Source organism: Lepisma saccharinum, chromosome 1 (assembly GCF_977018435.1).
Source record: "Lepisma saccharinum chromosome 1, izLepSacc3.1, whole genome shotgun sequence".
In the NCBI taxonomy this organism is placed as follows: Eukaryota; Metazoa; Arthropoda; class Insecta; order Zygentoma; family Lepismatidae; genus Lepisma; species Lepisma saccharinum.
Genome location: NC_139229.1, coordinates 132,066,184 through 132,088,834, shown reverse-complemented (window position 1 = coordinate 132,088,834; position 22,651 = coordinate 132,066,184). Strand labels below are relative to the sequence as shown.

The following is a 22,651-nucleotide window of genomic DNA, read 5'->3' as shown; positions in this document are numbered from 1 at the left end:
GGCATAACTTTTCAGAAAGTCTTATTCACTTTAGCATTTAGATAAACGGTTCTCAACCTTCATCAGACCGCAGCCCGGCAAATTCTTGAAAAAACAACAATCACTGCTCCGATTCCAACAACTTTACGTTTCTATTTTTTTTTACATATATTAATTAATATGTATGCTTTAATTAAAACTAATAAATTATGGCACAGAAGTAATAGTTCAATTCTCTGTAGGTTTTTCTGTAGGCGTAACTTGAGAGCCTATTTTTTTGGGGGGGGGGAGGGGCAAACTCGAAAGTTTTCCAATCCATAAAAATACCGTCCAGGACTATTTTGCTAAATAACTGTTACATTTGGCAAACCACAAATATTACTTTCAATTACTTTGCTCCTCAGACAGTAGGAGGTTAACCTCCTGGGCTCGGTATAACTGCAAAATACAGGCTGTTTGATTCCTTCTGCAACCGACACGACCTCGTTCTGGGCGACCGCGACAAATCTTGCGGAGGCTTGCCCAAAGCTGAGAGTTCGCGGTTGCGCTGTGAATCATCCTCCCCGTATATAAACAGTAACACACAAAAGTAACAAAATGAACACTTACCTCACGTAGTCGGTTTTACATAGTATCATGCCCGCCTTCGTGAAACACGACGACCCAATGTCCGCCAGCATTGCTCCACAACATGAACATTTGAGGCACCCGTTGTGCCAGTACCTGTCCAGCGCGTGTAGCAAGAACCTCTCCATGATCTTGCCCCCGCACCCCGCGCACACTTTCACCGTCGGCGGTGGCGGACTGTTCATCACTCCACTGGGAGTCATCACCTGCCCGCAACTCAAGCCGTTGTTGTGCTGGTGGATGGCATTGTTCGGGGGTCCGCCCTGGTTGCTGAAGGGAGGGCCCTGCTGCTGGGGATCCGGGGGCTGCTGGGGCGGGCCTCCCCCGGTCATGTGGCCGTTGCTGAGCATCCCTCCGCCTGGTCCATGGTGGTGGTGGTGGTGGTAGTTGTTGTTGTCTGCGGGGGAGTGTGGCGAGTTTAGTTCAGTGTATGGATGGAAGTGGGGGTTCATGGCTCACAGCTACTCGTGGTCGACCTGCAAAGAAAGGGAAAAATGCATGTACTAATACGTCAACCAAACCCCACCAAATTACCCCACCCCCTAATGGCACCCCTATCACACTACTCAACCCCCAAATCCATATTTATTTTTAACTTTACAAACCCTAGTAACTAAACTTAACAATAACATTAGTTAACCTATTAATTAACTGCTACTCAAGTAGTGTAACATGAGATCTGTTATGGACACCTGAATAGGCCACACAAAGAATAATTATATTTGATTTGAAAAATGTGTATATTTTATTCAGTTAAGTAAACCAACTAATGTAGTAACTAACCGATCAATTATATAACAAATGTTATTTCTTATTATTTATACAGTATATATTGGATTATTATTCATTTTCTGTTGTATTTTGTATCTTACGTTGTATATTAAAGTAAAAGTGCTTTGCACCACGCCATGAAGGCGTATAGGGGGTGTGGGGTTAGGGCCTCCACACTTTCTTGATCTCGGTCGAGCAGGGGTTGATGTGATCAGCACCACGCCCCTGGCCGCCTTTACCCCCAAGTTTCCTCCATGTACCAACTTTATATGCCCCTGGGTGGGCGCCGGAGCCGCTTGAACAGGTTGTCCCGGTTCGCATGGCAGTGAGACGCCGTAACGACTGAGCTACCGCGGCTTCTTAAATTGTATGTTATAAATAATAAACAGCAAGTAAAAATAAAAAGGCGGGGGAAACTGCGAAACTGACGTCCTGGTTTATTCAAAGGTACCAGGACACTAAGCCCATACCCTAGAATGAAGGTTGACTTACTTCGTGCCACCCCCCTTTTATTGTACTACAATGACGGTCCTCTGTTATACAATTCCCCAAAATCAGCATTTTTTCTCAGTCGCAATCTATCCCTCAATATATCAACAAAGGTTAATCTATAACAAAAATAAGAATAATTGTAATTCTTAATCCCTTGTTGGGAACGTCTCTACAAATACATTTCGGTATGGGTCCTCGCACGCTAACAAAGTGTCTCACATGTACCAATAATAATAATTTTAAGTAAGTCTATGAATAATAATTATTATGGTACGACGCTGTGTCAAAAAGAAGTTTGTTCTGAATCCATTTCATGCTCACATAGGGTGAGGACAAGTTTAAAGTGGGATCCAAACCACCGTGCAAAGTGCCTCTACCGGGGATCGAACCCTAGACCCCATGATTACAAGCCGATAGCGTTACTACTATGTAATCGGGGAAGTACAACGCTGGGAAAATATGCAGCAAAATAGGAGAATGTTGTAGAAAATCTACTAAGTTTGAATGTATAACCACCAATAAAATAGGATTGTGAAATAAAAAGTGACGAAACTTTTTTAATGCTCCATCGTAACACACTTTTTATAAACACACGCACATATTATGTTTAACATGTAAAAAGTTCGCTGAGTGGATCGAGCTGTCTAAAACAATCAAAATTAAGTAAATATTACCAAAGAAAGCCATTAGTTTTTCAAACAGTTCTTGCATCATCTTGGAAAATTCAGGGTACGAGCTCCGACCACGTCAGAGAACTTCATTGTGTTACACATCATTCATTCACACTCTTCACTAGCATAACCACAATTTCTCTATATTATTCAACTCTGAACCCAGAACTTATTTCTTATCCTACGGGGAAAGGTTGCTAAAAATTCTCATGTACAAACTAATTTTACCTCCGTCGCTTCGGCAGGCAAATGGGTTGAATGCTGGACTCACGGTCCTATGTTCAAGTCCTGACACAGCCATGATTGTTTCTGGGGGTGTACCTATCAAATCAATATATCTTACACCGTGCATGTCATTTCATCCAACATTTTAGTTAAATGTATTAGGGGAGGTTGCAACTGCATTGGTTCCTCATGGGTCAGCCGTTTAATCCTTACCGTCGCGATTAACGTACAGAGGTATAGAAGCGACGTTCAGTAATCAAATACAAACAGCAGACCCACGTGGAAACGCAACACGTTACATATGATAAGAGCCCTTTACATACATCATTTTGAAGTTTGCAGAATTTGATGTTACGACTCAAATATCTGTCGATTTATTGAATTGGTGTTTTAAGTCCACTTTATGCACAGTAAGGCTAATTGAGACTGGGCCTTCAGTTTAAAGTGGGATCCGAACCACAATGATCCACTATCGACCCCGGGGCACCTTGATTACAAGCCGACGACTCTACCACTGCGCCATCGGGGAGACATATCTGTCGAGAGCAAAGAATGATTTTAAAATATAACAATGTATAAGTAAGTAATTGTTACATTTCTTGAACTAATTATTTAAATCACGAGTTACAAATGTGACAATGTACATACAGGAAACTTCTCATACATTGGTAACATTTTAAACCTTCTTTGATCTTGACAAAGAGACATGCATAACCTACATGTTTAACAGCAAAAGTAATTTATAACAAGAGTGTTTGAAATATGCTAATTCATTATTATTTTTTATGAGTTTTTGTTTAAAGTACACTTCATGCAGTGATAGGCTAATCGGAACTGGATCACTATGTGCCTCTACCGGGCATCGAACCCGGGACCCCGTGATTAATATTTCATTATTGTTACACTTGTTTACTACATGGAAGAACCGATTGGGACTCATGTTGTGTGCTGTGCACATTTCTTTATGATTAATCCTATCATCAATTTCATCTTATCACCATTCATTCTCATCGTCGCGATTAGACAAAAGTGCCAGAAGAGCGAAGTTAAATGAACCAAGTCAAGAAAATAAATTTTATGGAACAAGACGAAGGCACATGAAGGCAGGAGTAACCTTCCAAAGTACTGCATCGTACAAGGAGGCTACGAACTTCCATTATAAAGGTATCCACGTCAAAATCTAACTGACAGTTAACTTCAGCTGTACCAAACTTAACAGGACCAAATTACCCACGCATATCATTAACTCATGACATTGCTTTGTATTCGTCTTCGCTTTGCTGGCAGCCCAGCCTGTGGTGAAGAGAATACGCAGGCAAGTCTGCTGAACAAAGCCCAGAGCTCGTTGAGGCAGGACTCTGAAGGTGGATCAATGAAATAAGGGAGAAACTGGTATTTTGCCTTCAGTCGATATCACATGCATAATTTACCTTTAGATCCTTATCCTCCTTCGAACTTTCGTGTTGCATTCTGGGAATTCCATAACTGTGGCACGTATATCTGATTTCCTTTGCTGGCCCCTCCTCCAGGCCGCCTGTGCTCCGCAGAATCCCCCTGCCCCCCTTCGCAAAAGAATGACGCCGGATGACTTTTCTGCTGCGGTTAATAGTTGGTGGAAGTTCGTTTCAAAGAGAATCGGCAGCGGCAAGAGAGGGCTCTGTTTGTACTTCGCCTCGGAATGAAACAATGTTCTCTATCGGAATCCGACCGTGATGTACATATTCAGTTAATGGCGTGGAAATTTCGGTGGGTGCTGAAATCATTATTTCCGAGGGCTGAAACGCATTCGTTTCGTTTAAAGGACGTAAAATGGACATGCGTGGTTGAGAAATTCGTAACATCACTACTCCCCAATGAACATGAGTCCTCTCTTCCAACGTTCCTATGAGATTATGTATTATATTATATATACGAGTATTATATATTCTTCAGTGAATGACAACAGTCTTTGTATCGAATGATCCTGAATGACTTATTTCTAAGACAAATAGTTTCAACTCTGTCACTGTTTGGGACGGGTAGCTCCAACTCTGTCACTGTTTGGGACGGGTAGCTCCAACTCTGTCACTGTTTGGGACGGGTAGCTCCAACTCTGTCACTGTTTGGGACGGGTAGCTCCAACTCTGTCACTGTTTGGGACGGGTAGCTCCAACTCTGTCACTGTTTGGGACGGGTAGCTCCAACTCTGTCACTGTTTGGGACGGGTAGCTCCAACTCTGTCACTGTTTGGGACGGGTAGCTCCAACTCTGTCACTGTTTGGGACGGGTAGCTCCAACTCTGTCACTGTTTGGGACGGGTAGCTCCAACTCTGTCATTTTTCGGGACGGGTAGCTCCAACTCTGTCATTTTTCGGGACGGGTAGCTCCAACTCTGTCATTTTTCGGGACGGGTAGCTCCAACTCTGTCATTTTTCGGGACGGGTAGCTCCAACTCTGTCATTTTTCGGGACGGGTAGCTCCAACTCTGTCATTTTTCGGGACGGGTAGCTCCAACTCTGTCATTTTTCGGGACGGGTAGCTCCAACTCTGTCATTTTTCGGGACGGGTAGCTCCAACTCTTGTCACTTTTTCGGGACGGGCAGCTCCAACTCTTGTCACTTTTTCGGGACGGGCAGCTCCAACTCTTGTCACTTTTTCGGGACGGGCAGCTCCAACTCTTGTCACTTTTTCGGGACGGGCAGCTCCAACTCTTGTCACTTTTTCGGGACGGGCAGCTCCAACTCTTGTCACTTTTTCGGGACGGGCAGCTCCAACTCTTGTCACTTTTTCGGGACGGGCAGCTCCAACTCTTGTCACTTTTTCGGGACGAGCAGCTCCAACTCTTGTCACTTTTTCGGGACGAGCAGCTCCAACTCTTGTCACTTTTTCGGGACGAGCAGCTCCAACTCTTGTCACTTTTTCGGGACGAGCAGCTCCAACTCTTGTCACTTTTTCGGGACGAGCAGCTCCAACTCTTGTCACTTTTTCGGGACGAGCAGCTCCAACTCGTTCACTTCCTGGGACGAGTAGTTCCAACTCGTTCACTTCCTGGGACGACCACTACGCCATCGGGGAGATTCTTTCATGACAAGAGATCGAATACAGTGGGGAAAGATAACAGCATGGTAGTATCCCAATCGAAAACGATCTCGCCGTAGACAGAGGCGGTCCCTCGCGGTTCGTCGCTGTTCTGTTATTTCCATGAGTGAAAGGAGACGGACGAAGCAAGCAATTCGAAGACTGAGAAACCCGAAGAAGCAACGAGCACACAGTTGCAGCACGATCGAAGCATGATCGTAACACGGTTCGTCTAGTCTTCAATGACTTTAAAAATGTGAACACTATGCCTGAAACAGCGGCAAACCCATGCAAACACAGACTGTTGACAACTGTGCCATTTTCATTGAGGAAATACATCATGTTGTAGCAACAAGACATCATAATCTGAAGTCATTTCGGTTAGACAAGAATGAAAAGTCGGATAGTCTCCAGTCTTGCCGCAAGGCCTTCGGGGAGTTTGATTTATATGTGAGCGCGGGACGGCTCTGATTAAAACGACTGCCCAAAATAATCATTGTTGTCGCGGAGACGCAGTTTGGGCCACTTAAATCTGGCCGGTCGGTCACGGAGAGCGCGGAAGAGCCTGTAATTTCGAGTTCAGAAGAAACGGTGTCGAATAGAATTAAACGCCGCTTGTACGCACGTACGTAGCCGAGACGGTGGCGCCTCTAGCGGCTGGGGATTACGGGCGAACAGTGTCACCAACCGCACGATCAATCTAGCGGCGAAAAACTTTACGTTCGGCCAGCGATGTTCCTCCGTCTGAAATTTCCCTGAAGGATACCAAAAATTCCCTTTCCGAAGTTAAAATTTCCTGTGCGTTACATTGTTTTTTTACCTCGAAAAAAGGCAATTCTGGATTTTTCAAACAAAAGAAAAATTCAAATAGCCTTTGATAGACATTAAAAATTACCCAATTGGAGTTGAGTTAGAGCACTGGAAAGATCAATACTTTACCATACAGCTGTACACACAGAATGAAATAGAGGTAAAAAGGTAAACTCCCCCCCCCCCACCTTGTGTATTGCATCGTGCTATGAAGGGACAGTCTGATACGTTCAAGCGCCTGTCTGTATTTTTATACTATTAAACGTATTATTATATTTATTAATAATAACTTAATAATAATCAGAGGTGAACGATGAGACTGAAGTACACAGACTCTTCTCAGGTACAGGGATAGTGTTAGGCGAAGACAATATTCACAGCACAGAGAAATAAAACCACATTGCTGCAGTAGATAAACTAAAAGGTTTTATTCTTTATTTATTGCAATTATAATGCAACTATACTTGAGACGAAGGCGAGGATTTCGCTTTGTCGATGAATTGCCTCAACTAAAACGCATAAACTCAATGCGTGGGACGCATGCCTATGATCACATAGACCTTAGCTTGCGCCCCGAAGTACCACACCAAGAGATATGCAATAATAACTGGGCAGTAGCGAAGCGTGGTCTTAAGAGGAAGGAAAGCAATGCAGTACTCCGAAAAATGGGGGGGGGGGGGTATATAAGTTATACAGCCCATTGCGCCAGTTTTTCTAGGAAAGAAAGGACATTTTAAATAATAATAATATATCCATGAACTCCTCTCTCAACGGCCATACTGCTAAGTTCAAAATTCTTCTCACGTTATTGATAATAAAATACTTGCTATTACTTACAGCTTCCCGTACGAAATTTGAAATATCCATGTTTGTTTTCGTAACTTCACAACACACCAAACGAAAAAGAACACTCACTTCAACCACTCGTTCTTCCCACACAAATGGAAAATATTCCGAAAAGCTCAGAAGCTAACAGAAAAGTGATGTCAACCTCGTTGTAAAAAGTAATGTTCACGGGAGAGTAAAAGAACTGACTTGAAGCTTAAAATTAATTAAGCTTTCGAATAATAGGTCATTACAATAGGAAGAACATGCGCTGGTTCTTCTTTTTAATAATGTATTATATTAATAAAAATAATATTTCGAGTTGGATAGCATTTATGACTTAACGTTTTTGTTATTTGCAGGTCTCGGGATAGAGTTTCATTGCTTTTTTTTTTTTACATACGTTTTATCGAAAAAACATCAGTTTATTGTTTGTATGAAAACTTACGATAAATATAGTGTAAATTATTTGGTAGTTGTCAACACTGGCGTGCGTTGTAATTTGAGACAAGAGAAGTGTGAAGCGGACAACAGCCAGCTGTTCTGCTGATTCCAGCGCTCCCCAGTGCCGGAACACCATGTTTGTCTTAATCCCTGAACGTCGACATTATTGACACGTTTTACAAATCTTGAAACTCAAAGTAATGCTTTAAAGTTTATCTACATGGAATTTGGAACAGTTATATTAATTTATTTCAATAATTCTGTGTTTATAATAAAGCAAATATACATCTTCGAGATCATGTTAACACTTATACGTTTTCTGATAGTAGTGTCTGCTTTCTGCTTGGCTCGGGTGTTTTCGAGAAGCCGAAAAGCTCCGAAAAGCAGAGCTTTTATTAGTGGTTTGAGGACCGTACCTTCACCAGCATCTACCCTTCGCCATATGATACTTGAGAAGCGTTGGTTTCCCTCACAGTGGCTGCAAGCAGAGAGTTTGCTGCTTGCCAACGGGCTGCGGAGAGAGTTTGCGGCCGTAAAATTTCGCGAAATCGAGTGCGATAGAAAATAAATAATGCACTCAACGTTAAGTATATTAAATAATATTTTAATAGTGCAAGCAGTGCTTGCTTTGCTTGTACTATATCTTCGCCACTGTAACTGGGCAAATATTTGCTATTTAGCCTTTTATTTCCAAATTAATCCTTAGGCTAGCTTTATTATCTAACGTAGAATGGTTGCAGTATTGTGCATATCATCAATGCATGGCTATCGGCGTACCTATGATTACATAGGCCTAGCTTGCGCCCCGAACTACCATACCAAGATGTATGCACAACACCGAGGAGTTCCTTTTAAGTTTAAAAGCTTCGTCGATCCGTGGCGAAAGTGTGTTATTTCTTACGCGATATCCTCGCTTTTATACTATTTCGAGAACACAGATTTAAGTACAGATGAATCACTCACTATCTACAAAAGGATACTATCAACAAAACTGACATCTATACATGTTTAGAAATACAAATTCGTATAGTGCACTCTCGCAAACATGAAGATACATTAAAATACTCATAACAGAGCATAAAATACAATAAACATTAAACAAAAGATATACATTACAAACAGGGTGCAATATTACATATAATAACACAACATTTACGTGTCCTTTTATAAAAGTATAATATATCAGTGACATATTTTAAAGTTGTGACGTCACATAAAAATATGGATCATATCAAGTCGCCAGCAATAAAAATGAGGCACCCGTATCCTGGAATACTCGCTTCTCTGCAAGGCGTTATGTGTCAGGCAGGTATCTAGAAATATGTTTTGGGGAGGGGGGTCTGAATCAAGTGTCTCAGGAATAATAATAATAATGTTTTATTAAAATAATTATATTAAATCAAATTAATACGTACTAATTGCAAAACATAAATTATATTATTATTATTATTATTATTATTATTATTATTATTATTATTAGGTAAAAAGACTGTAGCTATAAAAATAGAGATATAACAGCAGATATTCATTACGTAGCTTACCTTTAGTTAAGATCGGAATAATTTACATAAAAACAAGTGTTCTGGCAATGAAATTAATGTCAAATAGATGAATAATTGAATATTTATCGAATAACAAAAATGATGCCACATGAAGTTGGAGAAAAGTAAGTTTCTGATTTAAAAAAGTTCAGAGGAAATCAACACCCATCGATTATGCAACAAATGCTAATATTTTCATTACTTGTTAAGTCTTTTCGGGTCCGGACCCCTGGACCCCTCCTAAATACGCCCTTCCTGTCCCTCAAAGTCGTATGAAAAAAGAAGAAGAAGAAAATAGTAAAGTGCTCCCCTGTGCACGCCATGAAGGCGTATAGGGAGTGTGGGGTTGTCTCACGAGTAACGACAGTATAGACGGTTTCGTTCGAGACTTTAGCATAAAAATTTCTAAAATCCGTGTCATATAGAATGAAGGGATCTGAACCAGTTAACTGATGGGGTGATGTAACTACTCATCATTCATCCTCTTGATGAGACCACTCGTCATGGACATGACGAGTTATTGCTTGGCATGCGAAAGGTACAAATAACACAAAGGAATTAAACTACTGAAAAGACAATGGCAACTCGTTGGATTTTGTGAACCGTTGAACCTGTATCATGGCTGGGTGTAGGATAATTACCTGTCTAACTGAAGTCTCTGAGCTGAATGAAAATAGCGAAGTCCTCTGTAAGCTTCTAACTTGTTGACCAAAGCGTGCTTCCACTATCGACCTCCTGTCTTGCTGACCTCCTCTCTCTACCAACTCAACTCCCAAAGTCCAGTCACTCCCCAGCTTGTCTCACCTCTATATTCCCTGGCCATCGAGCTCTTCCTCGATGCCGAATCGCCGAATCGTGTTTATTATAATTGCTACCATGCAAACCGCTGACACCAAACCCAGAAGTGTTACCTGTTTCCTGAATGCTCAGGAGGTTTGCATGGCACAACACAATGCATTGTAAACATGCCTAAGAGGCTTGAGACAGCTGAGAAAAACAAGTGAATGCCCTGGTCAACATGAAGCGTTCAGAGAGACTTAATAAAATAAACATACAATCTTAGGGATTGATACGTTCGCGCCCTCTAGGAAAAATTTTCTTCTTTGAAAATTTAAAAGTCAAATCGCAAAGCTTGACATGACTCAGGTTCGCCAATTCCATATATTTTCTTAAAAAAAACCAAATATACAACAAAAAAAAAAAATCCACCAAAACATACCTTCCCTTGTTTACCGTAGCCGGAAGGAAAGAAAAAAATTTTATTCCCTAAACTCTATAATGAATAATACCCTTAATACTAACAAATTCGTATGTTTATACGATGTAAAAAACAATAATATATACTATTATAGGACTAGAAATCACAAAAGTTCATGTCGTTAAGCGAAAAAACTCTTAATGTACCACATTTTGTGCGTACGTACTATTTGTTATGTATAATTGCTCATCCATTCGCTCCGAGTCAAGAGTCTGTGATGCCTCGCCACGCGGTAAAGACTCTGTGTCTTCCGCGAAGCTAACGGCTGGAGCGGAGCGTCTTTGCAAGATAGAACAAAATTCACAATGTTGTTTATATTGCCACTTGATATAGACTCTTCAAATAAATAGAAAAGAACTTACTAGGTGCACAAATAAGTACACGTAAGTAAGCATGTAAAACATTGTCACTTCTCACTGTTTTGTCCGTGTAAAAACCTGATCATATCAAAAGTGCGTATGTTTTACAAACTGCGTAGCCACTGTACTCCTAAAATCGTTGAATATGTGAGCTTGCACGGCTGTGTTGCACATTCCAATGTATTATTATACAATATTCAAATGCATATAGTGAGTTACACTGAAAACTGTCGCTGGTAAAACTTAAGTATAGCGTTCCATTTTCTTTTCTTCGTTTAAACTGTACACTGTATACACAACTATGGCGTGGTGAATACCTTTGTATGACTGCACACAAAATTAATAATCTTCCAAATGACAAAACTATGTGCTTAAGTTATAACTATCAAAAATGTTTTGCGAACAAATATGTCGCTTTCAATATTCCATGTTGGTGAAAAGAAAGAGATAAAAAAAAAAATAACAATAATACCTGCATGCGACAAACATATGCATAAAATATTGGCACTAAAGCATGCTTTCTAAAATGTTCGAAAGTGCTATAATTATGTTATTTGTATTGCTTGCATGTCCATTTATTCTTCGAAGTGCAAAATTTCATCGTAAAAAAAAAAATTATGCACTAATTAATGCTAACACTGGTCAATTGACACCACTGGTGCGTGTCGCTTCCTTGTAGTATGATGTACACTTGCATGCATATAAAACTAGTTCTTATGCATGACACAAAACTGAAAATGTATATAAGGACTATGGAAAAGTATTGTTTCCCATAATGCATGTTAAATAACCAAATAGATACACATGATAGGAGCTCGCATGTGTATGTGTAGAAACACTGTAGCACAATTCTGTAATTATTGTTTGTGACCAGAACTGCTGTTTGTAGAATGTATGTTTTCTCTGCTTCCTCTTCTTTCTGGATTGCTTGTCGTTTTGACTGCTTTGGGCAATGTAAAAATGTAGTAAATTACCCGTAGAACTTGGGAGATAGGGAAAAATTGTTGTTCGAACTGCAGTGTGGATGGAAATTTTATCTAGCTCCATCACTAGGTATTGTTGATAATGTATAGTCCGCTATACTGGGAAATGTATGGTTGACTACATCCTTCCTGTAAGGTAGTCTCTGTGTAGTAATTAGAAATGTCTGCATGTCTCCCTCAAATTGGTGGTGACGATTCTCTTCTTGAAATAATGCTTAAAATGTCTGCATGTCTCCCTCGTAGAATGGTAATCAGTCTTTCTGCCTGGTAATAGACTGCCTGCGGATGTCCGTCACGAAAAATGCCCATGGATGGTGTAGGCATTGCTTGTCCATGGTGCTCCGTATAGACAGGTTAGGTTAAAAGGAAAAATTATGACAAAGAAAGGAAATTGCAATAGGATGGGTATATATAATTCAAGTATGCATGTACACAAAACCAACTAATTTCCACTGCCTTTTCTTTAAAATTAAATTAAATTGTCTCATCAAAAATAAAATATGATTAAAATAAATTGATAAAATAATTGCCATAACTCTTTGAAAATAAATAAGGAAAATTTAAATAAAATATCCAACCGTAATTAAAATATTAATGTCCATGATTAATGTGTTGCCTTAACCTATTAATTATTACTGCTCTGCTCTAAATGAATCTGTTTCGCAAGCTGATGATGCTTATAAAAATAATATCCTAAGGTGGCGGTTAATAACACATTCCAAATAACAAAAACTAATATAGACATGGGCAAAGGGTTTAAAATTAATTCCTGAAATGAAATGCTCTTACTAATTGATTGATTAAGTTGTTTTAAAGCAAGTTCAAGCGAAGTCCATTGGGGAATAGTGAAATCAGATAAATTCTTGGGAATATTAGGTAGTAACTCAATTTCCTGCAATTTGACTTGTTCGAAAGCTAAAATTCTTGTGTGTAAAATTTGTTGATCCACAATAATTTGCGAAAAATCCTGATAATTAAAAAATAGAGATTCCCCTTCGTTAAGCTGAATTGATCTGTGCGTGTTCAAATTATTGTTCAAATTCTGAATAACAATAAATTGACCTGAACCTGATATTAAAATACCATTACGTGTCCTAATAAACTGGAATAATTTATTGTCAGTAATAGACTTCACTTCAAAATTACAAAATGTAAAATTAATAAACAAAAATAAGTGTTGCAAGCATGTTCTAAATTCTGTTTAAATTTATAAAATAAATTATTATGTTGTGAACCCTTAACATAGATATATAAAATTTGTGTTGCGCAAAGCAAGCTATTAAAGTGCTAAAAATTGCTTTGACAAGCCTCTAATGGCCTCCTAATAAACAATAGGCCGGTGCAATTTGCCGTGGTTCATTAATATGCAATGTAAGACAAAAATTTCAGTAAATGCTACTTCTGAGTTTCGTTGAAACTCCAGGTGGTAACAACTATAGCATCAGGGAATTAAAAAAGGTGATATTCAAATTTGAAACACAATAAAAATAATAAAACTTTCTCAATTTCAAATTTTCTTTAAACAAAAGAAATTTAACCACTCAAAACTTCTTGAGTCCGCCGTATACCTCAAATCACTTGGTCGTGTAAACAGACCCGCCGCGGAAAGGTATACTTGACCCATATAAGAATGGTGTGTCAATCCCTTAGGTATGTCCAAACAAAATAGATAGAGAATAGTTATGCAATATATTAGAATATAAATACAAATTAATAGTTATTACCTACTGTACTAACATTAACATGAAGTTAATCAGTAAGAAGTAATGAATTTATTGCTGCATTGTCGAATAAGGTGCAAATTGGGTAAATTAGCTAAATTTCCTAATAATAAATATGAATAATAATAATAATTCTCAAATTATAACATTTGTGATAACCCACTCTGTTTAAATTTGGAAAGGCTAACGATGCCGTGGCGACTTTTGCTGCACATGCCTGTGCCAATCACCGAGGCTTAGCCTGGCATGTTGCTAATAATCTTGATTACTCTAAATGCATAAAGTGCTAAAATTGCCCTTTTGTAGAAATTTCCCTGATTCTATCAAAATTTCGTTTGACTTTATCCTGATTTAAACCAAATGTACGTCGATTTCCCAAAAAACTTACTTACTATAAATATCTCTATGAAAAACGGGAAAATTTAGCGAAAAAAACGCAAAAAAAAATCGTCTTGTTGTTCCTTTGAAAAATTATTGGTCGTGATTAACCTGAAGTGCATAAATGCGACGTTTTACGGAAAAAATTTATCTATATAGAACAAAATATCCCTAACATGGTTTACATGAACTTCTATCGTAAAAATCAAATTCTGATGGCTATATGCGTAACTAAACTGATTCCCTAAAATTTTACTGAACGAACGCCACTAACTCAAAAAAAAAATATGCAAAGCCTGTGGTAAGTGTTTCTGAGCTTCTAGCGTGTTCAAAGTACTCGGAAGAGAGCTTGAGTGCGGAAAAGGAATTTGCAAATTCAGCTGCAATGTATTTCTGCTTATCGTTGCATTCTTCGTAGTCGCTTGGATGGACTGAACAAATTTCTTTACAGCGACAGGCGTGATCGGCGACTTCGGGGAAGTTCGGGTTCCGTTCGGGAGGTGGAGGGAAAAAAGGTCGCTGCTTCGGGCAGCGGGCATAGAAACTGAGAAGGAAAATGCAACGCCAGGATTCGTTGATACATGGAATGACGCGTAACTGTTTACAAAACTTTAACTTACTACGAACAAAGTCTAGTAAGCGCTGCGGGAGTTCGAAATAAAGTCAAGGACTTTGAAATGACGTAATAAATTGGATGGAAAGAAAAACTTCGTTGCGCTTGCGAGAGTGTGTTACTTGAACACTTCCGTCCTCGTAATAACAACAGTTGGGAAGCTGTTAGCAAACTAAATGACTAATAAACATTGCATAAGGTACAATCAAACGTAAAAAATGAATTATACTTAAAATTTGAATCGTAATTAATATAAAATTCTAGTCGAACATGAGGTCGTAGAAAATATGGTCTGTAAACGAAACAACAGGTTCGGAAACCTGAGAATTTGGCTTACTTTCTGCTTTTAAAGTAACACTTGAAACTTTCTCGATTTTTACGGGTGACTGATTCGCAAATAACTCTTTAACTTTTACAACTGGCTGAACACAGGGTGAAATAGGCAATTCACTTTCCATGTTGCGACTGTTTTGAACAAAATTAGGACCCTTGCTTACGGCAAATTTTTGAACTCTATCTTTAACGGATAAAATATTCTTCGGCACATCTATACTGTCGTCTTTAGTGACTAAACTATTTCTGGATAAATCTTGAACTTCTTGTTGTACAATATGTGGAATAATAATGGACTGAGGGAGTGGAGGAGGAATTGGCGGGTGACTCGTTTTTAATGGTACCACTTCAACAATCGGTGCAATATCGTCGTAAATCGGATCAATGGACGGTGAATCATTATTAAGTTTGCTCAACGGTAATTCGTTGGTACACTCATGGTCATAAGTAATGGATTTCTTGCGTTGACATTGAAAATAACAGATTATGAAAATTATAAAAATACTAATAATAAATGTTGTTAATAATAAAATTGTAATTATATTATAAGGATAGTCAAAAGACTTGTTCAACAGATAAATAAAATTAGAAGCTTTTACGTATGGAAGAAATCCGTTTAAAATAACTAAAATCGCAATGATTTTCATGTTGCTTAGGCAATCAAAACAAACAGTTCTTCAAAACTAATACGTACTTTAAGCCTGCCTAGTCTAAATAGTAGATATATTAACTCAACTTTTAATTATTTCTGACTCTAGGCTCAATTATCTGCGTGATTTATTTATTTAATATAATTTATTTATTCTCTAAATTTATTAGCACTGGTTAACTTATGTTATTTTAAATTTTACTGCAAACTTATCTTATTTTCAGGTGTTAACGTTACGTTTAAGTACTTTGAAATCAATCGAACCGTACTAAGGTACAAGGTAAGGAAAAATTGAGTCTGATTTACTCCTGACTACCTGAAATAAAATAATAATTATTATTTATGCGATCTTTAAATGCATTAAAATACTAACATCACTAAAACTTGAAGAATCTTTAATTCTCTCAACTCATTCTCAAATATGCTTAGCATATTATTGTGGCAAAGCTTGAAACTAAAACCGTTGTGGTTTAATCATTATCATTCTGCGATGGCAGAATGGATTTCCAGGATTATCGGTAGCTATCCAATATCCGAAGGAAAATACTTGTTATAGGAGCGCAAAAATCTTGACGTCGACGTCTACATATTCATATAATATAAATATTCTCATAACTGGTGCTTAAAATAAACTTTGCTAATATAATCATATACCTTCTTCTAAAGAGTAACTATAAAATTCTAGTGATGTATTCGCTGAGCTAGTATTATTACATACTGCAAAAAAACTTTTGTGCCTAAAGCACATTATTAAATAATAAGTCTGCTTTTAATTGTTAATATTATTAGTTCTATTCTATTATAAATTATTATTATTATTATGTCATGCAAGTGAAATTAAAATGTTAAACCTGTTACTTATATGAATTTTCAATTTTAGTGACCATTATCCGTGCGTGAGTCCGCGTTGTCCTCTTGATGATCTTCATCTTCACCTGCCAAATTCTCTTCGCCTTCACCGTCATCAGGCGCATAATATTTTTTGAGTCTCTGGACGGCAATAGAGTCCACTACTGTCTTTCCGCGCTTGTTTTGGAATTCCACCAGGTATGTATTCGGATTCTCTTCTCGAATAACTGTGGCTGGGCCTTTATAAATACCTGAAAAGCACCGTGCGGTTCCAATTTTCTGGGTGCTGTCAAAAATTAATACTTGATCGCCTGGTTGAAACTTGATCTGTTTCCTCTTCTGATCATAATATTTCTTCACTTCAACATGTCGTTTTGCTAAGTTATCCGTAGCATTGGTTCTTGCTTTCTCCAATACTCGGAACCGTACATCATTCTCTACATTTTCACAGCTTGGTGTGTGTAATGCAAGCTCCCAGGGCAAAGTGGGTTGGAATCCATGTACTAAAAAGAATGGGCTATACCGCAAATTCTGATTCCTGGTAGTATTGTAACTAAATACACTTGGCTGTAAATATTGGACCCAATCTGTGTGTTTTGAATTGACATAACACTTCATTATACTCTGTAAGACCCCGTGGTTACGTTCCGAAAGACCTATCAAATTATGAAGACCGACTGGTGAAAACTTGATGTTGATTCCCAATTTATTGCCAAGTTCCTGGAAAAGCTTAGATTTAAATGCTGATCCGCGATCCGTGTAAATATCCTGTGGGACTCCGTAGCGTAACACTATCTCTTCATACACAAATTCTGCTGCTGTACTGGCCGTGCAATCTGCAACTGGTTTGGCTATTAAATAGCGCGTCCCAAAATCTGTGGCAGCGATTATGTATCGATGACGAAGATTGGATGAAGGAGGATATGGACCTGAAAAGTCCAGGCAAATCCGCTGAAATGGCTTCTGTGCTGGAAAAGTGCACAATTCTCCTGCTGGTAGACCTGGACGGCGTTTATTCTGCTGGCATGTTATACATTCCCTAATTTTCCTCTGTATAAACAACTTCATATTTGGAAAATAAATTCTTGGTAAGGCCACATTGTAACACTTGGTAAACCCAAGATGAGAACCTCCTATGGGTGAAGCATGGAGTGTCTCAATGACAGAATCACGTAATGTCATTGGAATGCATAATAATTTCTTGGTAGTAGCTCCTAATTTCTGTTGTCTATACAATAATCCATCTTCCAACACATGATGATAGACCTGCCTCTGGATGTATAGAGGTAATGTTCCATCGTCCCTGTCTGGGTCCTCCAAAACTTTAATAATTGGGCCAAAAAATGAGTCCTGTCTCTGATGTTCCACGACATCTGTGCTTGCATCAAATAAAGTAAGTGTCCTGGGTTCGGGAATGTCCTCTTCAGTGTTGCCATCCTCTACGTTTTCTCCACATTCTCTGCTGAGGGGATCGGCGATGTTCTCCGTAGTTTTAACATGGATCGGTGTAAATGAAAAATCCTCCAAAAGGTTGCTCCATCGAAGAAGCTTTGAGCTCAAATTACGAGATGTCCTAATGTACGTAATTGCTTTGTTGTCCGTATATAAATCAAAATGGCGGCCAACAAGATAAAATCTAAATGATTTGAAAGCATATAAAATTGCTGTTAATTCTTGCTCAATAACACTCAATCTTTTTTCAGTGTCGGTCAACGTTCTACTACAGTACGCACATGGCAAGTACTCTCCTTCTGCATTGGGCTGCATTAATACGCCACTGACCGCATGAGATGAAGCATCGGTGAAAACTTTGGTGTGCTTCGCTGGATCGTACGGTAACAAAACAGGTGCAGTAATTAGAGCTTCCTTTAATTTCTCAAATGCCGATTGTTGTTCAGGACCCCATGTAAATTTCTTGCCCTTACGAATTAAACCCTGTAATGGTGATGCAATATCAGAAAAATTCTTGACATATTTCCTCACGTAGCTGCAAAGACCTAAAAACATTTTAACCTTCTTCGTGGTGGTGGGAACCTTATAATTCTTAATGGATGACAGTATTCTATCACTTATACGATAGCCATATTTGCCCACATTGTGGCCCAAGGCAATTGTCTCATAATATCCAAAGGAACATTTAGGTACAGCCAATTTCAATCCGGCAGATCGTAAACATTGAAACATTTTCTCTAAATTGACCAACATATCCTTAAATGTATTGGCAAAAACAAACATGTCATCGATATAAAAGGCGAAATTATTGTCGTTCATCCCCGCTGTAGCGAGCTGAACACATCGGGTCATTGCCGCGGGAGAAGTTACATGTCCCATAGGTGTAAAGTTCATCGCAAATTGTCCCCTGGCTGGTATAGTAAAGGCAGTGTACTTTTTCGATTGTTCTTCTAATGGTATTTGAAAAAATCCTTGTTTCAAGTCAGCACTACAGTAGTAGCTCTTACCGGCCATATTGTGCAATATCTCTGAGATGTTTCCTATAGAAACTGCATCGAAAACAGACCTAGCATTTAGTAATCGGAAATCCTGCACCATGCGATAAGCTCCTGATTTCTTCTTGACAAGAAAAACTGGTGAATTGTACGGTGATGTTGTAGGACTAATGACCCCTGCTTCTAGCAAGTTGTCAATTTGCTGGTTAATTTCCTTACGCAGGTGAACTGGTATAGGGTAGGCTGGGACGTGAAATTCCGAATCGTCCTTTAACTTTATACGATGCGTATAATTAGTGGCGCAACCAATGTCTTGCTCAGACCAAGAAAATACATCTACATATTTCTCTAATAATTGTCTAAGTTGCAATTTCTGATCGGGTTCTAATGCTGGATTTATGTCAAATTTAGTAATGTCGTGCACTGGTTCTGTCACGGTGCCAGTCTCCTTGGTCACCATAACGTTAGGTCCTTCGTCGTCTGCAATATGACGCGAAGCTGGTACTGGATTTTGCCATGCCTCTGCGGTACCTAAGCGTGCCCCTTTCCTAATTTTAATTTTGTAAGAATTTGGATTAGTAATCCAAATTAAAAAAGACTCCGGATTTACAATGGCTCGAGGCACCATTAAGCCTGTGTCCATTTGAAACTGTAAATCTGGTTCCAAATAAGTTAAGTTTTGATTACTAGAATTTGTCAATTTGACAGGAATACACAAATGAGATCTAGGTTTGATTCTAATTTGTCTTGAAGTTACAAATTCCGGCACATATAAATCCCTGATCAGACTAGCAACTTTTATGGAAACGTCAAAGGTCTTTCGGTGTTCCGTCCTTAACTGGTTTCGCGGAGGAGTACCAAATCTCCTCAATGTGAGTCGATTTTGATCAAAATCCAAATTTGCCTTATGAGCTCTTAAGAAATCGTTTCCCAGGATTGTCCCATGTTCAAAATTTGGAATCATCCGAAAAGGATGGGTAAAGTTGCGGCCGTTTATTGCAAAAGTTAATAGGACAATCTCTTTAATTTCAATTTGTTCTTTTGCTACTCCCCTTATGGCCGTATGAATTTTAAATCGTTTGGCGGTTGAAGGAATGCCTCGATCACTGGTGACGGATACTTGGCTTCCGGAATCCACGAGAAACCTCTGACGTTGTCCCCCTAATACTGCGTTAATATAAATTAGTTCCTCATAGGGGAAAGTAGAGACTGATATCTGTTTGCCAACGAAATCTGCGCATACGTCTCTTCTATGGGCAGTCACTGTTCGTTTAAAGCCTCCGTGTTCTGAAAACAAGTGGCTGCTGTGTGATTAGGATAATTACAGATTGAGCAGCGTGGTCTCCCCCGTTGCTCTTCCCTGTTTTCCTGGTCTCGCCCTGCTGACGACGAGGAACCCCGCGAGTTCTGGCCACGGAAGTTTCCACGTCCTCGCCATTGTTGGGAATTTCCATATCGCCTATTGCGATCTGAGTTGTTGCCATTATTATTACGTCCATTCCTGTACCCCCTATTGAATTGTCGTCTATTATTATTACCCCGATAGGAGCCTCTATAATTATTACTTGACTGATAATTATCCTTATTATAATGTTCTCTAAATTGTTTTGGAGTAGATGAGTCGGTGCCAGGGTTCTGCTTTTGATCCTCCATGCTATCCAATCTCAAAGTGAGACTGGCTAATCTCGCTTCCAGACCAGTTTCCTGAGCCTGGACTTGAGCTTTGGTATTGTGAGGATTGTTAAATAATTTTAGTTGCTCAACCTCCTTTTGCAATGCTTTGAATTTTGCCTCAAAGTCTGAAGTGGGTCGCGCTTGCGCTGACTCAGCAGTAGCCAGATTGTTACTCTGCAGTAAAATCTGCTGCTGTTGCGAAAGTGCTGATGGATTATGCAAAGGAGAGAATAAACTCTCTCTTTGATCTTCGTACCTCAATTCCTTCAGCTTGCGCTGTCTCATCAAAAATTGGAGTTTCTCAAAGGATTTTAAATCTTTAAGCAACCCATGCACGGACTCATACTCCTTATGGTGGATATCTTTCATATAATCCACCTGTAAGCCTAATATGATCTGTTTGATCTGTTGTTGGATACTCATTTTAGGGTCTGCCTTGAGTAGAAGTAATTGTTTGTCCCGAACATAATTCGTAACTGGCTCAGTTTCTTTGTGTAGTCTATATCGAATTTGCTCCTCGATCTGGAGTTGATCTAAGGACCCTGTAAATTCGTCTTTAAATTTCTTCTGTATCTCCTCATAAGTAACTTCCTGATTTTCTGTACCATCCTTCCAGGTCTGGTACCATCGTAATGCTGGCCCGGCCAGAAGGGCTGGAAATAATTCCTGTTTACGGGCATTATTCCATCCATTTAATATGGCAAGGCTATCCACTTTATCTAAAAATTTGGAAACGTCCTCCCCGGCTATCCCCTGAAATGGGATACCCTCTAAAATAGTTGGGGGAACAAACTGCGACTGAGCCATTGTTGCGAATTGTGTTTGGTCTAAATCTCTAAAATCCTGATCTTGTAGCTCTAATTGTGGTTCATATTTCTGTTTTTCCAATAATTCTCGCTGAAGGCGTCTAGTTAAAATTGGGCTACGTTTAAACTTGGGGGTGGAACTTGCAGCTGGACCGCTGACATCTAAATGAAAACTTGTAGTCCCTCGTGCTATATCTAATAATTGGTCTAATGTTTCGTCGAGTTCATCAGCAAGGTGAAAGCTCGACATCTATCATGGCACAAATAAATTCTTCTCCCCCCATAAATGCAAAAGCTTTAAGCCCTATGTATTTTCAAAATGAATTTTGGCAAGGATATACCAAAAAAACTAAACAAATGAGCAACATTTTAGGGTGGGTTTGAATTTAAAACCATGTAACAAAATTTGGGGTGGGGTTGAATTTAAACTGGTTAAAATTTAACTGCAACTCTTTTCATTTTCTGAAAGAAAAAAATGAAAAGGCCCGCAACTCTACCACGTGTCATTCTATAGAATGAAGGGATCTGAACCAGTTAACTGATGGGGTGATGTAACTACTCATCATTCATCCTCTTGATGAGACCACTCGTCATGGACATGACGAGTTATTGCTTGGCATGCGAAAGGTACAAATAACACAAAGGAATTAAACTACTGAAAAGACAATGGCAACTCGTTGGATTTTGTGAACCGTTGAACCTGTATCATGGCTGGGTGTAGGATAATTACCTGTCTAACTGAAGTCTCTGAGCTGAATGAAAATAGCGAAGTCCTCTGTAAGCTTCTAACTTGTTGACCAAAGCGTGCTTCCACTATCGACCTCCTGTCTTGCTGACCTCCTCTCTCTACCAACTCAACTCCCAAAGTCCAGTCACTCCCCAGCTTGTCTCACCTCTATATTCCCTGGCCATCGAGCTCTTCCTCGATGCCGAATCGCCGAATCGTGTTTATTATAATTGCTACCATGCAAACCGCTGACACCAAACCCAGAAGTGTTACCTGTTTCCTGAATGCTCAGGAGGTTTGCATGGCACAACACAATGCATTGTAAACATGCCTAAGAGGCTTGAGACAGCTGAGAAAAACAAGTGAATGCCCTGGTCAACATGAAGCGTTCAGAGAGACTTAATAAAATAAA

The 22,651-nt window shown here is 39.2% G+C and overlaps 1 protein-coding gene across 3 annotated transcripts in view; it reads right to left on the bottom strand.

The window, feature by feature from the left end:
- Positions 1–22,651, bottom strand: part of LOC146001442 (LIM domain transcription factor LMO4) — a 305,897-nt gene that overhangs the window by 96,892 nt on the left and 186,354 nt on the right. For all 3 annotated transcript variants that reach the window (XM_083138767.1, XM_083138764.1, XM_083138771.1), the window contains one exon: positions 589–1,082. In XM_083138767.1, the coding sequence (XP_082994893.1) occupies positions 589–1,058 (470 nt within the window). In that variant the 5' untranslated portion in view covers positions 1,059–1,082. The remainder of the gene's footprint in view (positions 1–588; positions 1,083–22,651) is intronic.